General features: G+C 38.9%; 1 protein-coding gene across 3 annotated transcripts in view; it reads right to left on the bottom strand.

Annotated features, from left to right (window-relative positions):
- The window catches only part of LOC107570361 (excitatory amino acid transporter 2-like), a 43005-nt gene that overhangs the window by 15090 nt on the left and 5604 nt on the right, over positions 1-22311 (bottom strand). For 2 of the 3 annotated variants that reach the window (XM_016256591.1, XM_016256592.1), the window contains exons 2-8: positions 10265-10404; positions 9487-9639; positions 5925-6175; positions 4982-5126; positions 4765-4891; positions 4437-4670; positions 2896-3090 (exon numbers count right to left, since the gene is read on the bottom strand). In XM_016256591.1, the coding sequence (XP_016112077.1) occupies positions 2896-3090; positions 4437-4670; positions 4765-4891; positions 4982-5126; positions 5925-6175; positions 9487-9639; positions 10265-10394 (1235 nt within the window). In that variant the 5' untranslated portion in view covers positions 10395-10404. Of the gene's footprint in view, positions 1-242; positions 478-649; positions 785-2895; positions 3091-4436; positions 4671-4764; positions 4892-4981; positions 5127-5924; positions 6176-9486; positions 9640-10264; positions 10405-22311 lie in introns of all 3 variants that reach the window. The other variant, XM_016256593.1, reaches the window with a different exon arrangement.

The following is a 22311-nucleotide window of genomic DNA, read 5'->3' as shown; positions in this document are numbered from 1 at the left end:
CCCAAAAAAGAGCTCCCGACACCTGAAGCACACCCTCAAGAAAAGGTCGTTCAGGATGACTACACTGAAACAGATCCATTCACTGATTCACTGAGGGGATTGGTTCTTTTCTCTGGACCTGAAGGATGCATACTTTCACATTCAGATAGCCCCCCTATACTGTAGCATGCAAAAGATATCAGAAAAGAGACATGCAGGGATGTGTTATGTAGCTGTCTCTATGTCATTAGCGTGACTTGTACCTTGCAATCATCTAATAAGACAGAATTTTGAGCAGCATAGACGCACTGGTTGGAGTTGTTTTCATGATGGTTTTTGAGGTCATCATAGTAGGACTGGGTCTTGGTCATCATCTCTATATCATCAGACTTCCCATGTTGGGCATCCAGAGCATCCAGCTCTGCCTTGGACAGATGGTAGACGATGCCAGCCCCATATGAGTCTCCAACCACATTAACTGAGGTACGGAAACGATCCCTGAGTAGAAAAACAGATGAAAGGCTCTGTTCAGCAATCACATACATTTCCTCACCTTAGGATCATCCTCATAGTAGGATCATCTAAAATATGACAGTATTCAGGGAATGCTTTCATTTAACATTTAAAAGTCCCAATCTGGATCAAATAGGTCTAGAATCAGAATACTCACAGAAGCCAGTCAACAGCCACCAGCAGACTGATATCTTGAGTAGGAAGTCCAACGGCTGTCAGAATGAGTAACATGGTGACCAGTCCAGCACTGGGAATACTTGCTGCCCCAACACTGGCAAGTGTTGCTGTAAGACTAAATGATGGGAATGTAAGCACTTTAGTTTCATTCATCTTTACAGATAAAGCATTTACTAGAAAACCGTGTCCAGAATAGGGATGTAATGGTATGAACATTTCTTATGACGATTATAGTGACCAAAATTATCACGGTTATCAGTATTATCACGGTATTGTTAAAATGTGCTGGAGATGTACAAAAAGTATCAACACATAAATCACTTCACCAAGTTTTATATTTAAAAATCAACAAACAACAAATAAAATGACTTTTTTGTTTGCATAATCACTAAAACAATAACATTACCAATGATGTTCGGATTTTAAATGACAACTTGACTGACAACAGTTTAAGAGCGTGTTGAAATATCTAATGTAAATGTTCAAATAAAGCTTTGAAAAAGTTTAATAAAAAGGTAAACCTCATATTTCAGCCTTTAAATAAAGAAAAGATATGTCAAAATGATAATTGATTAATACATGATTATATGTATTTTATTTGCTCCATAAATAATTCTAGATAGCTTATCTGAATTGTTTAAATTCATCAAAGTTTGTTTTTCATCAACCGTTCAAAATTTACAGCAGGGCATGGAAATTCGGTCCGTTTTTGACCAGACAGAAACTGCACACAGGCTGAATGTAAATATAAGTCTCTGAAAATCCACTCGCTGACAGCAGGTGGCGCTTATGGAAAAGCTGAATTAGAGCTATTTCCCGTAAACAAAGCAGCATTGCGATTAAGAACATTTCTTTAGGTATTACATGGAGCGAAGATGAAAACAAAATGCCATTGAATCATTTCTGAAGACAGTCAGAACCTTCAGAGGTGCATTCATATAATTAATTAATTCATATATTCATTTCTATAATTCCCTTTGCACTCTTTAAAACCTCCCAGCTTTTCCGCCCTGTTTTCACTCAAAACGAAACTCCTCTGCATGCTGTGCGCACGTGAGACTGTTACTGAAAAATGTGCTTTATGCTGGACAGTATTTATTTATTGCAAGTTGTTCAAACCGCGGTAATCTAATACGGTTTTAATGATAATTAAAATATGAAACGGTTATACTAACCATGGGGAATTTTATCATGATTTATCATCAAACCGGTAATCGTTACATCCCTAGTCCAGAACAACTTAAAGTGAAAAGAACAGCCTACTGCTTAAAAAGGACAAAGATGTTCTGAATTTTGCCTAAAAAAGTTACTGAACACCTAGGCCTCATTTCTCCAGTACACCTTAAAATGTAGTATAAGAGTCTTGCCTTTTTGAAATACAAGATATTTGGTACATCCATTTTGGAAGAACAGTAGTAAAATGAAACCGAAACTGAAACAGACCATCGAACTGTATTTTGCATTGTTGCATTCAAAATATACATTATAGAAAATCTCCAGACAGGAGTGCCACATGCTGCCCAAAACACGAGAAAGTTGATCTGCTCTGATCCGAATCTCCCAAAGAGGCTCCTTAAGACCCAAGAAAAATATATGGATCAGCCAAAAATGGAACCAGCAACAGAAGATGCTCTGCACACTCCAATCATCACTGTCGGAAGCATGCGTATCAGCAGGAAAACATACAGACTGCTGTGCAAGAGCATCTATCCACAAAGGTGATTATGGAGACAAACCAAAGGGGGCAACAGGAAGCAAACACATCCACCTCTGCCCTGTCAAACATTTGACCAAATCAGATTCACAGTCTGAGGGTGCAAACTCCATTCTCCATTAATGAATTTGATGCTATCCTGTGCCTTATGTCCTGCTCCCAGATTACCGCTTTGCCAGGTAATCATTCATTTTCCTCAATTTAATGCAAATGGCCTCCATGTGTCAGCAGTCAAAATGTGTATTGTTTTGATAGTGGGCTAGATTTTATTAACTTATTTATTGCTTTATTAAAAAAGAAGAAGCAATAACTGGTGCTATGCCACTGCTGCGGATGGGAACTAATATAGTTGATTATAATTACCTACAACAAAACAGGAAAATATGCTTAATATATGATTTATGCTCAGCTCCACCTATCTGTAACATTTAGTTGGTGCACAGGACATTAATTAATTAGGTGGATGTTAGTTCATATTATATATTTTTGAAAAGTAGCCCCTTCTGTCTTACCTGACAGTGATGATTTGACCTGGATCTAAATAAATTCCATTCATCTGGGCAATAAAAATGGCAGCCACAGCCTCATAGAGGGCCGTTCCATCCATGTTAATTGTTGCTCCAACAGGAAGCACAAAACGTGTAACTCTCTTGTCAATACCAAGGTTTTCCTCAAGACACCGGAACGTTACGGGCAGAGTGCCAGCGCTAGAAGAAGAAGAAGAGGAAAACAATTCTTACTCGGATAATAAATTATGCTTGCGGTTATGTTGCAATAATTAGCAATTTGTGAATTTTTGGAGCTAGCCTGAGAGCCAATAGTTTTTTGTAAATATACTTATTCATAATAGTAATTTATAAACTTTAAAGGGGTCATGAACTGAGAAACCAAAATTCCCTTGATCTTTTGACATATAAGAGGTCATTGTAATATAAAAACATCCTGTACATTTCAGAACTCAAAACGTTCTCGTTAATTTAAAACAGCTTATATTGAAAGCAGTCTGCCTAAACAACAGTTTGTGGAATCTTCAACTCTATGATGTAAAACTGAAGAAGAAGATCAACGCCTGCTTCTACATCACTGCCTGTCAAGCCCCGCCCACAGATTCGCGCACAACTGTTAGCCAATCACAGCAGTGGGTGTTTACTTCTGAGTGTACAACCCTGCACGGCTATTCAAACAGGGTTCTGATGAAGGGGGTCAAAACAGCACAGAAAATAGCTTATTACTTCTAAATGATGATGTTTCCGATGTAAAAATCTTGGTAACATTATAAGTGGACCTCAGAGTACAGTACTAAATAAAAAAAACAAAGGCAATTCATGACCCCTTTAGCATTTGTGTGCTCATTAACCATATGTTCAAGCACGCGCACACACGCAATGATAAATAGCGCTAGATGCTATTTGCCAACACAATTACCAGTATAATTGTTTTTCTGAAGAAAAAAAAAAAGATAATTAAAATCAGCTGTTTTTGTCCATACAATGAAAGTCAAAGGGATTTAAAAGTTTTAGGTTCCATAAAGGAAATGAAAGTGACATAAAATAAATCCAAATCTTCTGAAGCAACCTCTTCATGTGATGAACACTCCTTATTCAGTATAAATCAAATATGGTGACAGGTCAGTAACACCAAACCAGACTGTTTCTTATAGGTCATGATGTCATGACACAAGAACCAATGAGATGTGATGATACCGATGTATCGCTATATTTGATTTGGGCTGGAGTTGTGCGAATTAGTTTTATGCTACCTTAAGATACCTAAATATAAACTATATAGCACTTACTTCATTGCTTATATTGACACATATGTAAACTATCCTATTGCCAAGCACTAAACTGCTAAATGTAGACAGTTAGTATTCCAAACATTAACATCAACAATTTCTGTAAAGTTGCTTTGAATGTGTATTGTGTGATGCGTTAGACAAATAAAAAAAATCCTTCAGGCCATGTAATATTACATTTTAATAAAATTTTCAAATGTATGGCTACATAGAATGAATATATCATTCATGCAAAGAACATGTAGTGTAATTTCATACCTAGAGGCTGTGCCCAGAGCCGTGATCCAGGCCTGGAAGATGCCCATGAAGAACGAGAAGGGGTTTTTCCGAACAATTGCAAAGTAGATGCATGGCAGGAATATGGCACCATGGATGATCAGACCAATAATAACCGTCACCATGTACATCCCCAGCTGCCTGCCTACCACCTCCAGATCTTTGATAGAGATGATCTTTCCACAGATCAAGCAGGCGATGCCAAAGGGAGAGTACCTACAGAGTCAGTCCATAATGTGAGTCCATCGGTATAAAACGTATCATTACTGGACTTCGTAATCAGCTAGAGGACATAAAAAGCACAACTGACCACATGATCATGATAACCAGCTTCATCACAATCTCATTGAGTATGTTAAAGAAGTCAATCATGAGCCTAGCTTTCTCTCCCATCTTGCCCATGCAAATACCAAAGGCAATGAAGAATCCAATTATACCTGGAACGTAACGAAAGACAGATATCATTCAATATTTCAACGAAAAGTGAAGGAATTATCTATAGATATCTGTGAGTATGGTCGCCCTACCCAGCACGTTCATGCCGCTCTTGAACTGGAGAGATTTCTTGTCTATGAAAATAGGGGGTGGTTTGGTGGCATTGGACAGATAGTCAGTGCTGTTGGTGTCATCGAAATCAGGCTGAACTTCTACCTTCTTCACGACGGTCTGAATCTGTGCATTTCAACATCACCTCAATCAATTACACCAATTTATTCTTCCACTCCCACTTTATATCAGATGTCTTTAGCTGCAATGCACGTTATTAAATTAAACATTTAATACATCTATAATTACATGCAGGTACTTCAAATGTAAATACAACTAAAGTACTGGGATTGTTGATTGCACAGAATTATGTAATTATTTCCGTATCATACATACAATTTCACACTGAATCACCAAGAGAATGTGGAAACAACATGAAGATAATATTTTGAATATTTCATATGGGATAAAATGAGCAATTACATACTATAGCTATTCAACATAACAGTATAATTGTAAGCTAGGCCTAAATTGATTGATTGATTGATTTTACATTAAAAATATTACCACAACTTTTAATGTGAGTGATTTAAAACATATATATCCACATAAACCCATTATAATGTCACATTTAGAGGTGTTTTTCTTTTTTGGTATAGTGTGTTTGGTGATGTTTCTGCTCCTGATTCAGTAATACTACATTTCTCCAAATCTGTTCTGATGAAGAAACAAACTCATCTACATCTTTAATGGCCCGAGGGTGAGCACATTTTTAGCAAATCCACATTTTGGGTGAACTATTCCTTTAATGACCATACACTATCATGCGAACCAAAAGCACAGCTATCATGTAACAGCAAAAATGTGTTCATATTAAGAACAACAGAAATTAGTATGTATTACACAATATGCATACTGTATCAAATTTGTAGTTCAAATCTCCTGATATAAAGCGAGTCTGAACGTTCCCTGTGGAACTCTTACCTGCTGGAAGCAAGCCTGAACCAGGTTCTCAGGGAAGAGGTTTCTGATAAGGTCAAAAAAGGCATCAAGACTGGAAACCTCATCATTCACGGCTCCTTCTCCTAGATTCTCCTTGAGTTTTGGGTTTCCGGGGTGGATGAGGAGCACCAGGATGACCCCCAGCACAGCAGCAATGATAGTAGTGGTCATGTAATAAATCATGGCTCTGGTACCCAGACGACCACTTGACTTTGCATCCAGACCAGCGAGACCTTAGTTAGGGAGACGTGGCATATTATTTTCATATTCACAACTCAAACATTTTTTTTCCAGTGCCTTTATGTATTTTAATATACAGTTTTCTTTCCACTCTAGCTCAGTCAGATAGATAGATATACAGTTACTGTAGGTCCATATACATATATATTTGGACACTGACACAATTTTCATAATTTCGGCTCTGTAAGCCACCAGAACAGAATTTAAAATAAAACAATCAAGATTAAATTTAAGTGCAGACTTTAAGCTTTAATTCAAGGGGTTGAACAAAAATATAACATAAAATGCTTAGGAATTACAACCATTACAACTGCATTTTCAGGGACAAATAAATATAATCAGAAATAAAATCTTCATTTTTAATATTGTGTGGGGAATCCTTTGCAGGCAATGACTGTCTTAAGTCTGTAACTCATGGACATCAGCAGAGACTGGGTTTCTTCTTTGTGATGCTTTGCCAGGTCTTTACTACAGCTGACTTCAGTGTGTTTGTGGCTCTCTCTGCTTTAGTTTTGTCTTCAGCGAGTGAAATGCAGCTCAATCTGGTTGAGATCAAGAGATTGACTGCAGAATATTCCACTCTTTCACCTTCAAAAACTCCTGGGTTCCTTTTGCTGTATGTTTTGGGTCATTGTTCATTTGTTCTATAAAGCGCCTCTCAATCAGCTTTGCTGCGTTTGACTGAATCTAGGCAGAGAGTATATCTCTACACACTTCAGAGTTCATCCGTCTGCTTCTGTCTTCTGTCTCATCATCACCAGTAACACCAGTAACCCAGAGCCACTGAAGACATGCACGCTCATGCATCACACTGCTCCATGCTTCACAGATGATGTGTGTGCTTTGTTCATGAGCTGCTCCAAGCCTTCTCCAGACTCTTTTCTTCCCGTCGTTCTGGTACAGCTTGATCTTAATTTCAGCTGTCCAAAGAATGCTTTTCCAGGAGTGCTCTGGCTTTTTTAGATGTTTTTGGCAAAATCTAATCTGGCCTTGTTTGCTCTGGTGAAGTCTTCTCTTGATTGTAGACATGTCTTCCTCCTGGAAAGTGTTCTTCTCTTGGCTGGATGTTGTGAAAGGGTTCTTCTTTACCATGGAGAGGTTTCTCTGATCATCCAGCACTGTTGTCCTCCGTGGACGTCCAGCTCTTATTATGTTTCTGAGCTCACCAGTGCGGTCTCTTTTTCTCAGAATGTACCAAACTGTTGATCTGGCCGCTCCTAATGTTCCTGCTATCTCTCTGATGGATTACAATCGTCTGTTTCACTTGTATGGAGAAATCTTTGACCGCATGATGTGGTTCACAGCAACAGCTTCCAAATGCAGATGAAACACTTAGAATCAGCTCCAGACCTTTTACCTGTTTAATTGATGTAGAAATAACGAAAGAATAGCCCACATCTGTCCATGAAATGGCTTTTGAGTCAACTGTCCAATTACTTATGGTCCCTTGAAAAAGTAAGTAAATAAGTACATATTAAAGAGCTGTAATTTCTCAACCTTTCCTACAATTTTGATGAGAATACCCTCAAATTAAAGCTCAGAGTGTACAATTTAAGACTATATTCATTATATGACTGTAACTTGAATATGTTTTGGTCAGCAACTAAAATAATACAAATTGTGCATAAAAATTGTGTGTCAAAATATATATGGGCCGTATATAAAGATATGACACACAAGACAAAAAAAAAAGTTCTTCTATATGTCTTTTGTGTGAACATCAAATAGTATTGTTTTAAATCACAGTCAGCATCACAGAGATATGTGTATTGTCTGCTGGATATCTATTTAATTCCCACCTTTTAATTGTATTCATTTGTTCTCCCAATTTTTATTTCCTAAATGGCTATCGGGCTTAGTAAAACATTTAGAGCTAGACTTGTAACCTGAAGGTTGCAAGTTTGAGTCTCCACTCCAGCAGGAATTGTTGGTGGGGGGAGTGAATAACAAGCGCTCTCTTCCACCCTCAATAACTCACGACTGAGGTGAGAGCTTTGAGGAAGTCACTGAACCCCCAACTGCTCCCTGGATGCCGCAGCATTGGCTGCCCATTGATCCGTTTGTGTGTGTGTGTGTTCACGACTGTGTGTGTGCACTTGGATGGGTTAAATGTGGAGTATAAATTCCGTGTATGGGTCACCATACTTGGCCACACTTCACTTTACTTCATTTATTATACAGATGTCAACTATATCCTGAATATGTCCACAATACATGTAATCATTGAAATACGTGTACACTTTAGGGACCAATTCTCACTATTAACTAGTTTAAGCTTATTAGCATGCATATTACTAGCATATCGGATGTTTATTAGTACTTATAAAGCACATATGAATGTCTTATTCTGCATGTTCATATTTTAGATCCCTTAATCCGACCCGATACCTAAACTTAACAACATTACTAACTATTAGGCCTAATAGTCAGCAAATTTGGAGGTTGGTGATGAAGAAGTCGTAGTTCTTAAATAAAGTGTGTCCTTCCGTTTATAAGCAGATACTTTTTTTAATTGTTAGTGCAGTTATTATCGAAGTCTAGACTACTCTAGACAACTACTGGCACTACTAACATCACTCAACTAACTTAAACAGGATGTTTTACTATGTAATACAGCAGACATCTGTAATTGCATATTATATATAATATTCTAACCATATGAAAATTAACATTTTCCACAGCCCCGCCCCCCCCCTCAAACTTTTAATAGCATCCTACTTCAGACTTTTAACTTCCCCTCTATTTCTATCTCTACCTCTATTTATTTCTGCAGACTTCGGCTGCTTAATTCTGTGTTTTCATTTAGAAACAACGCTTCTTGGTGACATGATCAAACGAACACAAGTCCAATATAGGGCACAAGCAATGGCCTTTCTTCACACAAAATCTAATCACTAATTACTTCTCTAAGTATTACACAGAATGCACAGAAACTAAAGAACAGTTTTTGATAACCACATTCAAGAAAACCTTAAATACAATAAAGAACTATAAAGCAGAAGCAACAGCAAACAGAATCTGTGAGAAGATAATCTTAAAAAGATGGAGCACAGTTCTTCTCACGTCATTCTACATCAGTAGATCTTGGCTTAATTAAATGAAAGAGATGAGCATGTTTTGAAAAGGCCTAAGGTTTAAGGATGACCTCTCTTTCTCTCTCACTGTTCCCCCTCTGTTTGTTAGTATAATATAACACACCCAGACAGGAATTATCAGCAGAATTAGTTGTTTGTGGTTTCACCAATGTATTTAACATTTTCAGTCTTATTGTTGACAGCTTATTAAAAGATGAAGTTTGTGTTACCTGTGATTAAGCTGGAGATGATTAAGGGAAGGATGAGCATTTTTAGCATCCTCATTAGAATATCTCCAGGGAAGGCAATTACCATGACAATGTTGTCATCGATCGGAGAAGCCACACGCAGCAGCATCCCAGAAACAGCTCCCAAAATCACACCTATGATGGGGAAAAGAGTGTTCCTTCTGTTGGAAAATATTCCTGAGCATACTTTAAAGGTATAGATAAATATGTGGCCATATGCTATTCCAAACAAATAAATCATACCACCCAGTTAAGAGTCTGGGAATGCAGGTCCAGACAGTCATACGGGACGTTTTCAGATATTGTGTCGAGTGAAGTCACTCTTCTGCCACCACCTACTGTACCTAACAGTCTCTACAGAACTAACGCACCCCTGCTGAGGCACTGCACTTTCTGCCTTAATAATCCTAAAAAGAAGCTTGTTTTTTTTATATCCTGAAACACACATAATCACACAAATGCCTCACACTCGCCCACTCAGGATCTCTTCACGGAAATACTATCTGCCATCCACACCTTCCAAAGACTCCAGAGGAATATATTCACCTATTCAATTACTTCAGCAATGCAATATAAAAGTAACTTCCTCTGTTTTCGCTCTGTATCCAGCAGTGCTTCAGAACTATACTAAAATGTACTGTCACCTGCTCTCTTCTGAGCCTTTACTGTCCAGATACAATCAGAACATGCTATGTGTGCTGTCTTCTTTTCTCTTTCTGCTGTTCCCTTTCCTCACTGTGGATTGTTGAAGAGCACTCACCCATCACAGTCAGCGTGAGCAGCAGGTTCTTGCACATCTTCTGACATATTGTTCCCAATTTGGAGCTTGGCCTCGCCTCGATGGGCTCCAGGTGGCTTTCGTGCACCCTAACCTCCACGTGCTTCGGCATGATTCCAGAACTGCAGAGAGAAACAGCCAGAAGAATAAATAAGTCAGTCGTTTCATGGCATGAACATGTGATCAGTGTGACAGTGTTTCGATGTTGTGTAGCTCTCAGCATGTGCTAACAGCAGCCAATTGTTCCAGGCATCCGCAGGTTCCATGCATTTCTTAGATCCACAATAGGACGCATACTGTCATCGTTTTTGGGCACAAGAACATATAAAAACTGCACTCTCTCTGATGAGGGGAACCTCCTCTGCTGTCCTTTCCAGAAGAGAATGGATTTCCCATCCTGGAAAATGGGTTTCCTGAACAGATATCGTTGTATGAGTTACCCTTTTGAATATCACCAGGGTTCACTTGAACGGAATTATGTAACCATGATTTACATGGTTTAAATCACCCGGTCTGACACATTCTCTGACGACTGCCAAGCGGACAGACAGGGGAATCAATGCCTGCGAGGACATCCACACTGATGAAGGAGCGAACCGGGGCTTCAATCCTCACAAATCATCACAGATGATAAATCGCATACAAAGAGACTTTCTAAAAGCCATAGATGGCACACAAAAAACACTTTGTGTCATAGAACAACAGACTGAGAAAAACTGTGCACTGAAGACATAAAAAAACTCAAACAATGGCACTGTGAGTTCGCTCATAAGGAGAATACGACAAAGCTTCTTATGAGTGTTGATTTAGTGTTATCAGAAAAAGCAAGTCAAGCAATGTACAACATCAAAAGATACTTTTTAGTAACAAGATACAGGTAAGAAGACAACGTCAAAAGATAATCAACAACCAGCCCTAAATATGGCAGCTCCACTTTGTCATTTCAAATTGTAGGGCTTTTTTTTACTTTGTTAGCAGTAAAATCAGGGCTCAAAAGGTCCTCAAATCAAAAATCAAGCGAGTTTTGTCCATGATCATGCAGAGATTTTGTCAGACATCAGCAAGTTTCCAACGAGCTCTACATATCTCGTAAAAACCTCTTTAATCCACATATTGACATCTAAGCAAATACATCTTGAAATAAATAAACAAACAAACTCATAATTGCACAGGTACCAAAAATGATACAGACATGACAAATGAACATGTAGACCTTGCAAATGCATTAGCACGGCTTCTTCTTACAGACACGACACTCTGGTGTTCATGTTGGCTGATCATGTGCGATCTTATGTAATCACACATTTTTAATTGGATGTGTATTTAAAGGAGTTGGCAGCATGGGCACATGTGCTCATCTTAATGAGACAATCCTGGTCTCCCTATGGGAAGATCTCCTCATCAGCGTCAAGGAACACAGATGGAGATCACAAAGTTTTGTTATTTTTTATGTCTAAGTGAAAATTTGTCATCCAAATATCACATCAACACCACTTTTACCAAGTTTAGTGTTCAAGGCCCTTTTTTATTACAGGGTCAATATATACTGTATATAATAAAACATCAAAACTGAAATGCTTATTTAACACAATGTAAAGAATGTCTTACATTTATTACACATATAAGCATGGCAAGTAATGATACTTCCATTAGACCTGTGTGGCTTTATTCTTCGAGACTAATTCTACACGCCAGTCCTCCGAGGAGCAGCAGGACGGCTGTCCATTAGGCACACGAGGACCATCCTCACTCTGATACACTCTTTTGCTTTGTGAAGCTGAGGAGAAAGAGCTCACAAATTGCTTGAGCATATAACACTAGCGACGTTCATGTGTTAGACAGTACAAGAATTTTTTTACATGTTATTCTTCCCAGCTTTATCTTACATTTTCTTTCATGCATAGTAGCCCAGGTGAGTCGAAATCACTGCATTTTTTTCTTTATTTGAGCACAATAATAATGAAACAAGGCTTCTCCTGCCGCTGCTATGCACATGATACACAGCTTACACATGTGTCGTTTCAACCTGGTGATCCAACCATCTCAGCTTGTGTCTCTGCCTGCTCAAGCTTGTGAAGACAAGCAAAGTCAGATCCACGTCACAGGCCTGCTGATCTCACTCCACTGGCTCCCAGTCAAAACCCTCTGTCTGTTCCTCTCTGGAGGAATGAGCTGCCAACCTCCACCCAAACGTCTGAGACCATCGCAGCGTTCTAGAAGCAGGTGTCCCTGCTGACAACACTTAAAGCAGGGGTGCCCAAACTCGGTCCTGGGTGGCCGGTGTCCTGAAGAGTTTAGCTCCAACCCCAATTAAACACACCTGAACCAGCTAATCAAGCTCTTACTAGGCATACTAGAAACTTGAAGGCAGGTGTGTTGAGGCAAGTTGGAGCTAAACTCTGCAGGACACCGGCCCTCAAGGACCGAGTTTGGGCACCTCTGACTTAAAGGTATAGTTCACCCAAAAATGAAAGCCATCCTAGCTGTGTATGACTTTTTTCTTTCAGACGAATACAATCAGATCCTTTTTTGGTGAACGATCCCTTTAACAACTCAACAACTTTAAACCAGTGCACTTACACACATACACAAACTCCTTCTATTTATTCCCTGCATTTCTCTTCTGCTCTGGCTTGAGGAGTAAACCTCAAACCACTTTTCAACAATGTAAAAAACAAACAGGCAGAGAAATATAATAATAACAATAATTCATGCATTTAGCAGACACTTTTATCCAAAGCGACTTACAGTGCATTCAGGCTATACATTTTTTACCAGTACGTGTGTTCCTTGGGAATCGAACCCACAACTTTTTGCACTGCTAACGCAATGCTCTACCACTGAGCCACAGGAACATCAAATCAATTCCCAGAACCTCCCAGGCCCTCGACCAGCTTGTCATGTTCCCACAGTGTATCCTGGTGCCATCACATGCCCAAGTTAACAGTGGACACAAACTCAAGCATCCACAAGATCCATGTAAGAAGAAAACCGGACTCCACAGACCCTACGCAAGGTCTTCCACTGCTCCACGGTCCAGTTCCTCCATCCGGTCTGCACCTACACAGGCCCAGATGCTCATAAGCCATTGATTTATGCATATTAGACATTTGATTGTGGATGAACTGCGTGAGTGCGATTAAGTGTCTCAAACTCTCATATACTAAATGAGTGCTTTGCTGCACACAAACATGTCAAAAGATATGGTCATTATTAAGAGTTGACACAACTGATTCATGTTTAGCACACAGAGATGGTGATGGTGATGCCTACATCACTACATTGCATATTCAGTTCTACCAAGGCACTATTACTACTAATGCATTATCCTCACTGCATCAGTGCCAGGAATGTGAGCTGCTTCATGCATGGCAAAGCATTGCAGGAGGTGATGCAGTTAGCCCAAGGTGTGAGCCACAAAACATGATTTTTTTAAAGAATTTTAAGAAACGAGTGTCCATTGTGAAGGATTTGTCTCGTGCTTTCGGACAGACGGTAAGCCAGGGGTCTGAAATCTACTGCCCTCTGACCGGCCCGCAGTACGATCACATTCGCCAGATTGCTAAACTCAAGCCAGCTTTAACGCTACGACTGGTGCTCAGCCACAGATGGACATGCTCTGTGTTTTTAATAGGAAAAATGCAGGGCACAAATTCCAAGAATGTCACTCTCACATAACTACATAATGTTTATGTTTCAGACATAGTAGCAAATTACAATTATAGTTTGTCAAAATACACAGTTGTAACCATTGAGAGAATAGCCTTTTAACATAATTTGACGTGTTTTACTTTCTCTTTGACAATGTGTTTCACTTTAATTCTTCTCCCAGTTTTATCGGCCACTTACTTTCATGTCTTTTGAGAGAAGTGGAAGAATTTATGCATTGTGAATGAGAGAAGTCTCACTCCCTGACTGTGCTGCAACATAAAGAAACATGGCTGCTCATTATAATTCGCAGAAGATATAATATGGCCAATGTACATTTACTTAGATATATTTAGATTCAGAAATCTAGTTAACACTGTCATTGCAGCACACTATTTTAAAGCATGCTGCTAAGAAATGCAGGTGCAATAAAGATGTCAATATTAAAATTGTGTTCTGTCAATGAATTTACATAGTAAAATCAATCCATGGAATAACAGCGGAATTATGTGTATCTGTTACCATATATAAATAGTGATTTGCGTATGTAAAACTCATCATGCAAATGAAATATTAAAAATCTCTATGTATAATAATCTACCATCTATGAATAATGGCAATTATGCCAATCAGATCTGATTATGCTAATGTATTGCACTTGAGGTTATGTGTTTTTTCGCCAGTTTTGCTGTCTTCGAAAATTGCCAGGAGGACGGTGTGTTCTGTAAACGGACGAGAACAGAAGGCGAGCTGGCAGAGTTTCAGAATGAGTACTGTGTGTGTGAGTGTGAGGGACTGACATACAACAACTCAACAATAATAAAGAGAGATAGTCTTTATCATCCACTGTGAAACTTTTGGGCTGTTGAAAAGTGTAGAGCCATTTATTTTCATTTGAAATTATTCTTAGAATTATTTTAGAGCATGGCAATAATGATATAAAACTGCCAAAGTTTACTCTGAAGGCATCGTTCAGGTCATTTGTTACGCATGGTGTGTGTGTGTGTGTTTGTTTCAGACATAGTAGCAAATTACAATTATAGTTTGTCAAAATACACAGTTGTAACCATTGAGAGAATAGCCTTTTAACATAATTTGACGTGTTTTACTTTCTCTTTGACAATGTGTTTCACTTTAATTCTTCTCCCAGTTTTATCGGCCACTTACTTTCATGTCTTTTGAGAGAAGTGGAAGAATTTATGCATTGTGAATGAGAGAAGTCTCACTCCCTGACTGTGCTGCAACGTAAAGAAACATGGCTGCTCATTATAATTCGCAGAAGATATAATATGGCCAATGTACATTTACTTAGATATATTTAGATTCAGAAATCTAGTTAACACTGTCATTGCAAGCACACTATTTTAAAGCATGCTGCTAAGAAATGCAGGTGCAATAAAGATGTCAATATTAAAATTGTGTTCTGTCAATGAATTTACATAGTAAAATCAATCCATGGAATAACAGCGGAATTATGTGTATCTGTTACCATACATAAATAGTGATTTGCGTATGTAAAACTCATCATGCAAATGAAATATAAAAAATCTCTATGTATAATAATCTACCATCTATGAATAATGGCAATTATGCCAATCAGATCTGAATATGCTAATGTATTGCACTTGAGGTTATGTGTTTTTTCGCCAGTTTTGCTGTCTTTTCGAAAATTGCCAGGAGGACGGTGTGTTCTGTAAACGGACGAGAACAGAAGGCGAGCTGGCAGAGTTTCAGAATGAGTACTGTGTGTGTGAGTGTGAGGGACTGACATACAACAACTCAACAATAATAAAGAGAGATAGTCTTTATCATCCACTGTGAAACTTTTGGGCTGTTGAAAAGTGTAGAGCCATTTATTTTAATTTGAAATTATTCTTAGAATTATTTTAGAGCATGGCAATAATGATATAAAACTGCCAAAGTTTACTCTGAAGGCATCGTTCAGGTCATTTGTTACGCATGGTGTGTGTGTGTGTGTTTGTGAGAGTCTGGTGCTCAGGCATACAAGACTACAGTCAAATACATTATTACGCGAATACTCGACAAAAGTTCACCACTGTGAAAAGACTTTTAAAGTTTTAATTGGCCACTGGAATTATGGAACTTTTGTTTCCTGGTTCTTCAGCCCAAGCTTTCAGAAACAGACATTTCACTGACAGTAATTACTGCCGCATGCACAGTGTTAATGTGCATTCTTTCATGTAACTATGTGGTACAAAATAAGAAATACTCCAAACTTACAGAGTGTGAGACAACAGGCAAATCTCCATATCATTTTAACAATGTGCAGTGGTGAACATCCCATCCACCCGCTGGACAAAAGGTAAAAACAGCAGCAGGCTCAGATCTGCCATGTCTAGTCACAGTGAACGTGAGCTAAACTCTAGCGAATGCACCTTTAGGGCCGCCCTCACATGCATAAAACTACAAACAAACAGCGTCACAGAAGTCACCAAAAATACACATGAAAATAACATTCATTAACAAAAGTAGAGACTGTCAGAAGTGAACACCTTCACATCGTCTTGCTCACTGAAAGTTAGCACAAATATAGCTGCATCATTTTACTTAAAGGTAATATATTCAACTGGTTGATCATCTATACCATAAATGTGCCATCAAACTGCCTGACTGTCATATTCTATCCCAGCCTCTGAAGAGTGAGATTATTCTGACACAGGATACTGACCCTGTCTGACAGATGAGCGGTTCTACACTCTTAAAAATAAAGGTGCTTCACGATGCCATAGAAGAACTTTTTCGTCTAAATGGTTCCTTAAAGAACCTTCAACATCTGAAGAACCTTTATGTTTCACAAAAGCTTCTTTGAAGCGAAAGAAGGTTCTTCAGATTACAAAAAGGTAAGAAAGAGACGGTTCTTTAAAGAACCTTTGACTGAATGGTTTGTGTAACCAAAAATGGTTCTTCTATGGCATCGCTTGAAGAACCTTTTGACGTATCTTTATTTTTAAGAGTGTAGCTTGCATCATGAAGATGAAGAAGAAAGACCCACTCAGAACAAGAATGAGGTGTGGCGGTGAGGACCCAGGAGAGAGGGGTTACATTGGTGCCGTGACCCAGATTAGAGTGAGGCTTAGGGGGGTGGTGGTAACTTTTTGTCTAAATGGTTCCATAAAGAACCTTTAACATCTGAAGAACCTTTCTGTTTCACAAAAGGTTCTTTGAGGCGAAAGAAGGTTCTTCAGATTACAAAAAGGTAAGAAAGAGATGGTTCTTTAAATAACCTTTGACTGAATGGTTTGTGTAACCAAAAATGGTTCTTCTATGGCATCGCTTGAAGAACCTTTTGACGTACCTTTATTTTTAAGAGTGTAGCTTGCATCATGAAGATGAAAAGAAAGACCCACTCGGAACAAGAATGAGGTGTGGCGGTGAGGACCCGGGAGAGAGGGGTTACATTAACAATATCACTTCTTCCACTGTTAGGATTTCACTTATTCTGGAAAGATGACAGACTCCATGGAGTTTAAATTCCTCACCAGGCATCGTTTGGAAGCTGACACAGGTGGAATGTAGAGTGTGTGTGTGTGTGTGCGTGTTTGTGTGTGTCTGATGTGACTCAATGCCATGCCAAAGGAGGCCAGTGAAGGGAATTCTCTCTCTCTCTCTCTCTCTCTCTCTCTCTCTTACTTGGCCAGAACCATGTGAAGTTTCCCGGCTACCCATCTGAGGGCTTTTGTCCTACCCCAGAAAAGTGGCAGTGCCCCCTCTCACTCCCCCGGGCAAAGACTTGGCTTTAATCTGGCATGGAGAGGATGCCAGCCCCATTCAGCCCGCTGATGTCATGCATATGCCCACCGTGGGAGAGCAGCGGATGGACCCGCAGGGGGCAAAGCGCCATTCTCCTCTCACTCAATCCGCTCTCTGTTGGGATGAATCACTCTTTCAGGAATGGCAGCCCACTGTGAGGCACAATTGATGGCGATTATCCCAATTTTATGCTACCTTCCATAGTGAGAAGATTCTCTCTCTGACTCTCTTTCTTCCTGTGTCTCTCTCTGACAGCTATTACAACCTTTTGGCCCTTCTTGAACCAAACACACACACACACACACAGAGCTCTCCTCAACAGCTTATAACATAATAAATGGATAAAACTGGATTTAAATATAGATTTCTATTCTGATTGGTCTGTGTTTATATTTCAACTTAGTTTACTTATGTAGCAAACATCCGTGTAATAAATAGGATAATGCAATAACAATAAATCATTGCAGTCCCTTCACATTATCCCTTACTTTTTGCCTTACTCGTCATTGGTAAGGTTGCATACATATTCTAATACAGCAGAACTGATAACACTTCAGAATACATAAGTAGTTTTAAGTATTTCAATTTGAATTACTACTGCATGCAAATTAAATTGTAAAAAAATAAATAAATAAAATAAGAAAAATAGTACTGCTCTGCACATTTTCTCTTGACTTTCTTATCTGACACACTCAGTTCAGTTTATGAATCTGTCTCAAGTCAAGTCACCTTTCTTTATTTAGCACTTTATACAATGCAGATTGTGTCAAAGCAGCTTTACAGTATTAAACCCAAAAATAGTGTGTCAAAAATGCAAACAAAATTCAATTCTGCTGTACGGCAGCTTATAAAAGAAGACAATAGTAAACAGTCAATATTTCAGTTAAAGTCCGTTCATTTACATTGATACTTACATTTAATCATTTAGCAGATGTATTTTTCAAAAGCGTCTTACAAATAAGGACAACAGAAGCAATCATAACCAACAAAAGAGCAACAATATGTAATATGTAATAATATACAGTATATCTCTATAATAGAGAAGAAACAGAATAGATAGAGCTAGTGTTAGAGGGTCATGTTTTTTAAATATTACTGTAACTATAATGCGCTATTCACTTGCAGAACGCAAGCTTCTAGAGGCACATTAGTCTGAAGTAGTGAATTTAGGTAAAGAGATGCAGAGTCAGTGGTGGTTATCAATGCACTGAATTTTATGCGAGCATCTATTGGTAGCCAGTGCAAATTGATGAACAGAGGTGTGACATGCACTCTTTTCGGCTCGTATGGTTTAGTTCATCATTGATCCAGTGATGTCATCATCCAGCTCAGTTCAGTTCTCTTCAAATACCATCTGTGCAATCAAGCCGACAATACTGCCAGAAATGAAGGGTCCCCAACTAAGCAAGCCAGAGGAGCCAAAACTCCAACGGTGACAGAATGGAGAAAAAACCTTGGCTCAGTCGGGGGACAGTTCTCCTCTGGCCAGAAGAAACCAGCAGTTTAATTCCAGACTGCAACACAGGTCAGACTGTGGAACATCACTCAGAACATCCATCCAGTTCCTTCCAATTCCTAATGAGCTGATGATCTGAATCAGGAGCGTTAAATAAGGACGACACACAGAATGTGCAGAGCAGAGTCGAGAACCGCTGGAACAGCATGTATAGCCTCACCGTTCCTTAACTTCTGAGAAATGCTCCAAGTCAACTACCAATGTATACTGTTCTCCACATACAATAAATAAATAACCGATTTATTGTCATTTCTGTACTGCTATTCAGAAGCAGCCATCTGCATCATATTGCAAGTTTTGTGGGAGCTGTGAGGTAAAATATAAACACATGAGCGACCCATATGTGCGCTCGATCAGTGTGCATGGGCGCACTCTCATTGTGCAGGGAAGCTCATTCTGGCTGTAATGAGCCAGTGATTAGGGAATTCTGGGTTGTGCACAGGTTTCCGATGTGAGCTGTAATGATGTGTTCACAGATCATTCTGGTTGAAGGGTCACCAGGCTCCCATTCATCTATAGTGAGCTCCCAGAGAGGCACTGCAGGGGCCAAGGGCCATTCCAGTCCTCCTTCTCTTTCTCTTATTCACATGCTTTGTCTTTCTCTTTCTCACTTATTTTCTTTGACTCTATGCTTTATTTATGTCTTCATTTTCTTCTCTTGTAACTCTTGTACACTTGTTTGTGTGTTTTGTCAGATTCCACAAAGCTTTTCTACAGGAACATTCCAGGATATGTTCAATATAATGTTTATGAGGTGACTTGTGCTATACTCAGGGGTGCTAGCAAAGACAATTCCCTCATTTGTGTGAATTTAGAAACATCTGTACAGTAAATATTATTTTAAGGGAAGTCTAGCGCACACAACGAATAACTGTCTCAAATATGCAACTACAGTATGACAGTAAAACACAGGTTAGCATGCAAATAAATACATTGATAGTATCAATTACCAACCCTGTCTGGGTAATTTTGTCCAATCTTATTACACCAGTATTGCATAACCAGACAAGATGCATTCATCACCAGATGCATGCAGTGTTTTAATATGAATACGAGATTCAAATACTTAAATTAGTAAATTAGGCTAACTGAAATAGCACAAGCCTGTAAAAACATCTTCAGGACCCAGAAATGCCTCAGACTCCTGAAGGTTCAAACCTCTGTATTTCTTGCTTAGACTCAATTTGTAAGAGCATTCACTGTAAAGATGTTTCCTGAAATCTGTAATCATTCTGTGACGTTATACTCTCAGCTAAAAAAAACGTCCTTAATCAATGGCCACACTGACATGTCCCCTCATAATGTGATTGAGGCAGTACTGTAGCTCATGTGTTTAATTACATTCATAATCAGAGCCAACATAATCAGGATATGATATATGGAATACTGCGATTTTAATTCTGGTACAGTTACAATTGAATCACATTTCTTCTATTCTGGCTAAAGTGTGGGTCTAGAAGATGACAGGATCTTTGCATCAAATACACATGAGTAAAGATCATGTACAATCAGTCAATCATTATCATAAAATACAGGGTCATAAGGTCTTGCATCACCTTGAATTAGTTTATTTTGAGATCATATCCAATTGACTGCACATTATGCATTACATGCCTGTACTCACCAAATAAATAAATACATGAACATGAAATACATTTTCAAAATCAGCTATATATCAATGCTTCCACTAAGACAAACATGCTTCTAAAAGGAATGCTAGGGTTAGGGGATGAAAGTCATGGTGCATAGCGACTTTGTAGACTGAATTACTGTAGGATATGTATCATTGTTGTATCACAAACATGTATCTTCCCACACCATACAGAGCCTTTCCCAACACCTGCCTATGGGATAACTGGGTCAAGCTGGCCTGCTTCTTCCCCATTATGGTTTTATCACTTAATCAATCATAGTATTAAATGAGAACTGCATGTAAACAACTGCATGCCACATAAACAATAAACATCATAACTAGATGCAGTCCATGATTCTTAGCAATACTGTCATTATGGGTGTGCATGTAAAGGTAGCCAGTGAGCTAGCGCTGAGCTCAGCTAGCATGAAGCGCTGTGCATCTGTTATCTGACTGTAGTGAAGAGCAGCATTTGATCATCTCAGCCTGAACCTCAGAGGAGCTCATTAAACCAAGCACCATCCCCCACACTTCCACACGGAGAACCAGAGAAGACAAAGCGCACAGACGGCAGAAACAGTGAATATTGACAAACCTTCACTTCTGCTCGTAACACACACTTGCCCTCACACGTAACACAGCATCACAACCACCAGCATTCAGCAAAGAGATTGTGAAAGAAATAATAGGACAGAAGATAGATGGTCCTTCACCAAACTTTTGCTAATTTCTCACAGCCTTTGCCCTCCACAGCCTAATTAAAAACACTTTCCTTTCAAGCAGAGTCAGCTCGCTTGGCAGTCATTTCCAGTCATGCAAGTACACTTCCTGTAAACTGAATGGGGAAACACTGAAATCCCAAAAACTACTTGCCAAGCTTGCATTTCAATAGCATATTTCAACAGCAGGTAATTCTATATGAATAGTATCATAAACATATTGTAAAATCCATCCATTTTCCAAACCAGAGCTGCTGGAACCTGTCCCATTTTCTTGGGGCCAGAGGCACAAACGTAACCTTTAGTTGATAGCCTGTACCCATTTGGCCCTATTATCAAACAAACCTAAAACTCAAATGATTTGTTCTGAGATTCTGATTGAATGTTGTGGTTGCTTACATGCATTTCTCAGAACACCCCCCCCCCCCCCACAACCCCCCCCCCCCCCCCCCAGTAAATCTCTTTATTAAAATGCACTAAAACAACCAAAAATTGCATGTTCATTAAATTCATTATTCAATTCATGATTGTGTCTCAATTATAAAAATTTAAAAAACAAATATACAGCAATACGATTCAATGCATAATTTGATGTGCGTGTGTGTGTGTGTGTGTGTGAGCGAGTGTGTGTGTGTGTGTGTGTGTGTGTGTGTGTGTGTGTGTGTGTGTGTGTGTTTGTGTGTGTGTGTGTGCGTTTTTGTGACAAATGAGGACATAAATTTGTATAATGACAAAGGTATGA

This window comes from Sinocyclocheilus grahami, unplaced genomic scaffold (genome assembly GCF_001515645.1).
Source record: "Sinocyclocheilus grahami isolate Dianchi unplaced genomic scaffold, SAMN03320097.WGS_v1.1 scaffold1447.1, whole genome shotgun sequence".
NCBI lineage: Eukaryota > Metazoa > Chordata > Actinopteri > Cypriniformes > Cyprinidae > Sinocyclocheilus > Sinocyclocheilus grahami.
This window is presented reverse-complemented; position numbering and strand designations above follow the sequence as displayed.